The 7,611-nt window shown below is 43.3% G+C and overlaps 1 protein-coding gene and 4 non-coding genes across 9 annotated transcripts; 3 read left to right on the top strand and 2 right to left on the bottom strand.

Annotated features, from left to right (window-relative positions):
- Positions 1 to 388: 388 nt before the first annotated feature.
- On the top strand, positions 389 to 4,910 carry LOC133127108 (uncharacterized). 5 transcript variants are annotated; one of them, XM_061239756.1, is made up of 7 exons: positions 389 to 572; positions 1,732 to 1,769; positions 1,874 to 1,936; positions 2,029 to 2,275; positions 2,398 to 3,000; positions 3,105 to 3,362; positions 3,437 to 4,910. In XM_061239756.1, the coding sequence occupies exons 4-7, from the start codon at positions 2,171 to 2,173 to the stop codon at positions 3,479 to 3,481; spliced, it is 1,011 nt and encodes a 336-aa protein (XP_061095740.1). In that variant the 5' UTR covers positions 389 to 572; positions 1,732 to 1,769; positions 1,874 to 1,936; positions 2,029 to 2,170; the 3' UTR covers positions 3,482 to 4,910. The 5 variants fall into 5 exon arrangements, 3 of the variants coding, with proteins under 3 accessions (XP_061095740.1, XP_061095739.1, XP_061095741.1); XM_061239755.1 differs by having other exon boundaries at positions 389 to 793; XR_009708587.1 differs by having other exon boundaries at positions 389 to 1,769; positions 2,398 to 2,673; positions 2,798 to 3,000; positions 3,105 to 4,910.
- A 734-nt stretch (positions 4,911 to 5,644) lies between these two features.
- Positions 5,645 to 5,716, top strand: trnad-guc (transfer RNA aspartic acid (anticodon GUC)). The gene has a single exon. It is a non-coding gene; the product is annotated as a tRNA-Asp (tRNA).
- A 709-nt stretch (positions 5,717 to 6,425) lies between these two features.
- Positions 6,426 to 6,497, bottom strand: trnad-guc (transfer RNA aspartic acid (anticodon GUC)). The gene has a single exon. It is a non-coding gene; the product is annotated as a tRNA-Asp (tRNA).
- A 566-nt stretch (positions 6,498 to 7,063) lies between these two features.
- trnad-guc (transfer RNA aspartic acid (anticodon GUC)) lies at positions 7,064 to 7,135 on the bottom strand. Its single transcript has one exon. It is a non-coding gene; the product is annotated as a tRNA-Asp (tRNA).
- A 268-nt stretch (positions 7,136 to 7,403) lies between these two features.
- Positions 7,404 to 7,474, top strand: trnag-gcc (transfer RNA glycine (anticodon GCC)). The gene has a single exon. It is a non-coding gene; the product is annotated as a tRNA-Gly (tRNA).
- Positions 7,475 to 7,611: the final 137 nt, after the last annotated feature.

Here is a 7,611-nt window from a genome sequence, read left to right as displayed (position 1 = left end):
ACCAACATGATGCGTGAAAAATAAATAATAATACCGCTCCGTGCCTCTTCCTCTCAGGTATTATGCCAATTTTGCAAGCAACGCTGGCTTTGAGTTCAGTACTTGCCGCCACAGTGCGCTAACATCACTTACAGGCAGTCACTAGCTAGCTACCTCAGCTAACGTTAGATGGCAAAATGTCCGCGAATTACACAATAATTAAATTTGGTTTCACCAACCACAAATAATTTGTGAGTTCGTTAACGTTAAACGTTAAAGTTAACGTTAGATAGCTAGCTGCATTCTTTTCCTTCTATCTAACGGAAGAGTAGCTATCTATTAGTTTAGCTCGCTAGTAGACAGACCGGCGTAAGCGTTGCAAAACGTGGAACGTTTTCACTTTTTTTCTTCAGACTAATTTGCGTAAACTCCCCGGGGTCTTTAGCCCCCGGTGGAAATGCAGGCTGAAGGGACCTTTTGTTCATTGCGTACTTGTTCCTGGGAGTTAAATTCCCAGGAACTCCCGGTCGAAATGAAGCATAAATCTGTTAACTGGGCATGAGCCTTTCCTATGTAACGGTGATCACTATTCGGTAATGTTAGCTTGATTTTATTCCAACATTGACTTCACATGTCGCTGATGGCTGATTAACACATTGCTTGAACAATCAAGCTAGCTTGCTAGCTAACGAACGAAAGCTAACGTTAGTTGCACGATGGCTAACTTAACTTAATAATGTAGCATCATTAGTGCATAGAAACTCAGATACGTTAGCTAGGAGGCTAATGTTAACGTTGAGTAGTAGTCAGAACCGTAAGTATGAACTGTTTTGTTATATATTCCTGCAATATTGAACTTCAAGTAATGCATATTTTAAGGTCAACTGCCATTCTCCCAAGCTGTTTGCAAAACGATTTCCTAAGTGACATGATGTATGTTTTTACATAATTATTGGATGATGTAGCTAAATGTTAACACAGAGGGGGCACGGTTAGGGACTTACCAAGTCTACGTCACTACTCTGTCAAGGTTTTGTAGGCGTTTTAGATACTAACACCAGGAACAAAACACTGATGATTGTGTGCCTTTAAATAATGATTAATTCCAAAAATAATTGCGTCAAAAGTTATGTTGCATTGGCCGGGAATCGAACCCAGGCCTCGCGCGCCTGAGCCATGAATTGTTTAGCTAAACCGGCCTAAATCAAAACCCATTCATTTTCAATGGTACTCCTAAACCACTACGGATGCAATATGTTTTTGACCACCGTTTGGGGCGCAATGGAGCAGTGGCGCTGGTTCGCGTTTTTTCACATTTTAAACTCATTTACATTTTTAAACCAACCGAACTGAAGATTTGCTTTGACCATTTCCAAATGACATTACCAAATGGTGCCTAAGATACAAGCATAATATAATTTTTCATTATTTTAACAGTCATGGATGATGATGAGGAGTTGGAGGCAGCAATGTTGAACTTGTCGCCCTCCAAACTTGACTCAGCCATTAAAGTAAATTTATGTTTAACTGTCAAATATGGTTCTCATTAAAAATTATGATTTACATATGTTCTGAGCATAGTCTATTTCTTCAGGTTCAGCACCAGCTGCAGTCACCAGAGCTCCATCTAAGTCTCTAGGCAGGGGTTCTCACCCCTGGGTTATGGAGAGGCTATTCTCTCATAACAAATATTTTATTGGTTCATTGGTTGGTTTATTGGTGTTCTTTGTTTTCCTTTCATGTTCCACTAAGAGAGAACCTTGCAGTGTCAAACATCTTTTAATGGAATGGTGAGTTTACAATTTTAATCTCTGAAATACAGCATTTATAAAAAGGGATATAAGTAGTATCAGTATGTGAGCTTGACTCTTTCCAATATGACTTTTTCCTTCAGTGCTGATCTGTTCCACATCAACTGGGTCCAGCGACAGTCTTATATATGCCTCTTCCTTGCATGGTAAATATATTAATAACCATTACCTCATGTACATTGAATTTAACTTGTTTATGCTGAGATTTGATCCTAACATTTTTTATTGGCCTGAATAGCTTCTCCTACACCAAGTACAGCCTCCAAGAATCAGCCCACAGCCACTGTGTCAAGAACAGAAGGACCACACTCTGCTGAGACAACATTACCTGCTCCTTCATCTCCTTTATGTGGCAAATGGAACTGATCATGTTAATATGAATGTTGGCACATTTAACGTTGCACTGTATGAGCTCTCATGACAATATGTCCTCTTTTACATCCACCAGCCCCTGCCACACACACAAGAGACATGACTGGATGAAGGTGATCCTCTCTCTGTAAACACAACTGAAGTGACTTTTGAGTGTTATTGTGTCAGCTCTTATATACTTTGTTAATTTAGTATTTTAAGTCAGTGACCCCATACTTTGTGTTCTGTAATACAGCCAGCAACAGCTTCTGCTCCTTCACCTCCATTCCCTCACAGCTATGACCAGGAGCTCCTTCACTGGAACTATTCACAACAGCAGAGGATGTGGTTGAAGACAGAATTGGGGGATTTGGGCCTATGGCCAGGGTCACAACCTGTGAGACACCTCATGAACATGGTCACTCTATGGCGTCACCTTCCTCAGCCTGAGCTCATTGACCATTTATCAGACCTGCCCTCTGCCAATCCATCCTTTTTTATTTGGAAGCTGGAAACTTTCTTAATGGAGAGGGTGAGAAACAATTATGTGCTGCCCTGTCTCCACAGCTGCAGTCAATCCCAGGTGTCTCTGCTGGTGTGGGAAGGCCACAAGCTGTTGTGGGAATTAGTGGACAATATTATGTGTTTGCCTCCAGGCTTTGCTGCAAAGCATGCAGGACGTATTGGTTTGCAGATAACGCCCAGTGGCTGTGCACGCTGCCATCCAGATTCAGAAACAGCCTGCCTACACTTCAAATATGAGCAGGCACACCTCCCCTACCTCCACAGTGCGGAAAATGTCAGAGATGGCGAGGCTGGAGTTCATGGACATCGGACCGTCACCGGCTTTATTACGGGGGTAAGAAAGCCGCTCCCTTTGGTAGCTACAGGAGTCCACATGGATGGTGTGGTGTGTCCATTTCAGGATTCTACCTCACAGACTGTCTCCTGCATGAATTCCAGCAGCAAGAGGGAGATATTAATCTCCTCCTCCAGGGCACCTTTGACCAGGTCCTCAGATCGGACCACACCCGGAAGGTCGCCAGGAAGGTGACCTTAACATCAGACACCATGTCATCATATGCCGTGATGAACGAGAACTGGATGATCCTCTCCTGGGTGATGGTCCAGTCCGAGAGCAAGGCATCACTGGAGCCTTTATATGAAGGACTGGCACACCACTGCTGGAGTACAAAAAGCCAGCTAGTAGTGGATGGACAGGTATAAAATTACATATCTTTCAGCCTCAACATTTTTTTTCAATATACAAAATGTGTGTATTTCTTTTCTATCAGGGACTGTCGTGCAGCATTCCGGATACAGGATCCCAAGCCAGATGAACACTCTACTGGGACTCTTGGAAGATCACTGAGGGTATAGCTACAAATGGCAATTGTGCAAACAAATGTGCATCAAGGCGCACTTTCAACAAGCACGTTGTTGTGAAGTTGAACTTGTTCCACTGCATGTAGCAGTTCTGCAGGGAGTACCTTTCGGAACACCATGCACTTTACAGCTCCTTCTGCTAGTTCCTGTCGCATGCATTTACTGTGGTGGAGCAGCAGGATCTGCAGACGCTGAAGGAGGCATATGTCTTCAGTGGAATTCTGCCAGCAGAGCCTACAACAGCACATCTGTGAGGGATGAAAATCCTACCCCCAGTGGAATTGGTAGAAAGGGTTGAGATTGTCCTTTGTCATTTCCACCTTGCCAAAGACCCCAACATCCTCCCTCTCTTTAAGGCATCCATGCTGAAGACCAGGAGAATCCAGCAGGTGCACATACTCACCAGTACTGGTACAGGGGCACACTCCAGCTGAACGTCCAGGGAGTGGGGGCTACACAGTGTTCAATCCGCTGCTTTTGGCAGACCTGAACGCTGTGTCTGTGAGGGTTACCGGGCAAGCAAGGAATTCAACACTGCAAGTCTCAAAGACTGATACCGGAGAGAGATTTGGTCTGCGGTACCAGCCCGGTTGCCGTCCTGTGCCCGTTGACTGGGATAAACACAGGACTCTGAAACATAAGGACATGTCCCTGTTCATGACCCCACTGCCCGAGGCAGATCTAACCCGGACAGCCCCATCTCTTCTGCCACACCTGCCTACTCTGCGGCTCCAGCCTGCACCACCACACCAGCCTGCACCCTACCACACACAGTGTGGACAGAGTACTCTGAATAGCCTGAAATGGATACAGGAGACTCACTCACTGCTCAGGCCACTGCCATAGTAGTAATCGGTTGCCTCTGACTGAAGCTACTGTGGAGAACATGGTTGTCATTATGTTGCAAACACTGCAGCCGCAACAACAGCAGCAGCAGCCACCACAAAAAAGGACCAAAACATGCCTCACATGTAGCCAGCCTAAATCCCGTTATGAAAGTTATGGGTCCTCCATTATTTTTTTCGTTTTCTTTTTTCATCAAAGTGGACAGAGCAGGTACTTTTACTGCTCCATTAAAGTATTCAATACATAGCAGGATGAGAGTCTTGCAAACCCCAAAATGAGTTTTGAAGAGTTTGTGTCAACACCATTATTCCTGAGAGAAATTGAGGCAACAAAACTCCAAGACAATAAATGAAACAAGGCCCCAATAACCCACATATTCATGCAGGCCTCCCTGGTGTGCCTGGCAAGTATATATACTGCCCAGCTAAGGTATTTTACCAAGCACAAGGCATGGCAAAGGCCCCACACCCCACCACTGAACACTATGCATGTCTGTGCTCATTTGAGTGAGATTAATAAATTATGTTTGTATTTAAAGCAGTGACTCCAGTGTTGCTATGTCTTGATGATATTCATTTAGCTATTTTACTGAAATGTTAAGAAACCAAACTTAATCTCTTGAACCATTTTGTGTAATACAACCAATCAAATAAGAACATTTGGCAATGGCTTTGAAATACCCTTTTTCAGGCTGTTTTCTGAGGTGGGAAACAGAAATATGTATTCCAAAGACAGGTATCGTACTCAATACTCAAATTGAGGCGAGATTTCTACCACATGACTATTTTTAGAGGATAAAGATGAAAGCAATGATGCTATAATGTGGCAATCCACCTGGTTTTGTAATATTGACATAAACAATGATATAGCCGTTTCTCCGACCTGAAAAAAATTATACTGGATGTGGGACATGCCTACCACTTATTTCACATTACACCTTCCTCACAACTTCAGATGGTTTTAAGGAGAACAATCTACCACGTTACTCCTTCATCACAACTTATTTCGGATGGTTTTAAGGAGAACAATCCACCACGTAACTCCTGCCTCACAATGTCTTTCATTCATTCATTCATTCATTCATTAATTAATTATCCTAACCCGCTTATCCTGAACAGGGTCGCAGGGGGGCTGGAGCCTATCCCAGCATACATTGGGCGAAACAATGTCTTACAGATGCTTTTAAAGAGAACAATCTACCGTGTTACTCCTTCCTCACAACGTCGTTCTTTCGGATGGTTTTAAGGAGAACAATTTGCCACGTTACTCACTCCTCGTTAGTATAGTGGTGAGTATCCCCGCCTGTCACGCGGGAGACCGGGGTTCAATTCCCCGACGGGGAGGTCTTTCTTTTCTGCAACCACGTATATTACAAATGTAATACCACCTGCAGCCTGCGTAACACTCTTGTCTGCATTCTTTTCTTGGGGACTTTCGTACATCTCAACAGATAACACAAATCAAATGCTATACCAGAGGTTGTTTCTCATCTCTTAATCAAAAACTTACATAAAATCCTGACTACATAGCCAAGTAGGCTCACAAGCATCCTGTTTTAATAACCACACTCTCTGGGAAAATGGTTGTTTGTCTTGTCTCCACAAAGGAACCCTAAAACTGTGGGTGAATTCTCTGTGGTTGGTGTGAAAATTGTGAAAGCTCCCAGATTTAACCATTTTGCCCGACAAAGAACTCTTGAAATACACAGGGCTCTCCTATGAACAGAGTACATTTTGCACAGTACAATGCTTTATCAAACTATAATTAGATTAAATATACCTACTACAGATATTAAAACCAGAAGAGCTTTAAATGATAGAGGGCTGGGTTTACAGACACAGCTTACGCTTAGTCCTGAACTAAGTCAAGTAAAACTTTATTGTCCCACCAGGGTGAATTATGTTGCAACCAGGTTTTAAAACACAATCATTGTAGATTTCTTTTTATAAACAGTTTTGTACGGAGAATCTTCATTAAAAAAACAATTTTATCTCACACTGGCCTAAATCTACGTCAGGGAAAAAGGCAGAAGATGTGGTCCAAAAGAATTTCCTCCCCGTCGGGGAATTGAACCCCGGTCTCCCGCGTGACAGGCGGGGATACTGACCACTATACTAACGAGGACTGAGTAATGTGGGAAAATATGCTCATGTGTACGTTGAGGTAGCATGTGTCACCATTTTCGTATTTTGTGAACTAACCTATTGACCACTAAATAACACAATTCATAAATAATTCAGACATTTGACTACATAAAATATATCACACTGCAAACTATAAAACATTTTTTACGAAGTAACAGCCCAGTATGCCCAGAAGAAAGGGTTCCAAAAACCTACTCTGTGTGTCCATAGGAGAACCTTATTTATTTAAAGGGTTCTTTGTCAGGCAAAATGGTAAAATTTGGGAGCTTCCACACTTTCCACACCAACCACAAAGAGTTAGTTGACCAGCAGTAATAAGGTTCCCCTGTGGAGACAAGCCAAATATATATACTTTTTGCCGACTGAGCAATGTAATAAGGATTCTATTTCAGCTTTTGATGAAGTGATCTGTGACAACCTAGACTAAAGCAGTCGATTATAGTAATATTCATTGACAAACATCTCAGAAAATAATGCAGACGAGTGCGACGCAGGCTGTAGTTGGTATTACACTGGTACACGTGGTAGATAGCAGAAAAGAAAGACCTCCCCGTCGGGGAATCGAACCCCGGTCTCCCGCGTGACAGGCGGGGATACTCACCACTATACTAACGAGGAGTGGATAACGGCCAAGATTGTTCTGCTTAAAACCATCTGACAGTCCGTTTCATCAGGTGTTACTCAGCGGTGAAGGTGTTCCTAGGTGGCTGCTCGTGTGTAGCTAGTTGGATGCCAATGTTGCTAGGGTTAATCAGGTGGTTGCAAGGGTGTTGCTAAGTGGTAGCTCCCATGCAATGTGGTTGGAAGTGTTTACACAGTGGCTGCGAAGATGTTCCACGTGGTTATTGCATTTTTCAGAGAAGAAGAAAAAAAAGGAGTCATGTGAGCATTGGTGGTTCAGTGGTAGAATTCTCGCCTGCCACGCGGGAGGCCCGGGTTCGATTCCCGGCCAATGCAATAGCTTTTTTTTTTTATACTTGGTAAATAAGGTGCTACAAGGTGGTTGCTAAGCTGTTCCTCAGTTGTTAAGGTGCCACAAGGTTGTTATGCAGTAATTATGGTGCTGCTAGGTGGTCCCAAAGCTGCTCCTCAGT

This window comes from Conger conger, chromosome 4, assembly GCF_963514075.1.
Source record: "Conger conger chromosome 4, fConCon1.1, whole genome shotgun sequence".
Lineage (NCBI taxonomy): Eukaryota > Metazoa > Chordata > Actinopteri > Anguilliformes > Congridae > Conger > Conger conger.
This window is presented reverse-complemented; position numbering and strand designations above follow the sequence as displayed.

Excerpts from the sequence above, each read along its gene's own strand:
- LOC133127108 (XM_061239756.1), top strand. The coding sequence starts at position 2,171 with ATGTTGGCACATTTAACGTTGCACTGTATGAGCTCTCATGACAATATG. Across the intron at positions 3,001-3,104 it reads TCACCGGCTTTATTACGGGG|CAGCAAGAGGGAGATATTAA; the intron begins GTAAGAAAGCCG and ends CATGAATTCCAG. Across the intron at positions 3,363-3,436 it reads AGCTAGTAGTGGATGGACAG|GGACTGTCGTGCAGCATTCC; the intron begins GTATAAAATTAC and ends CTTTTCTATCAG.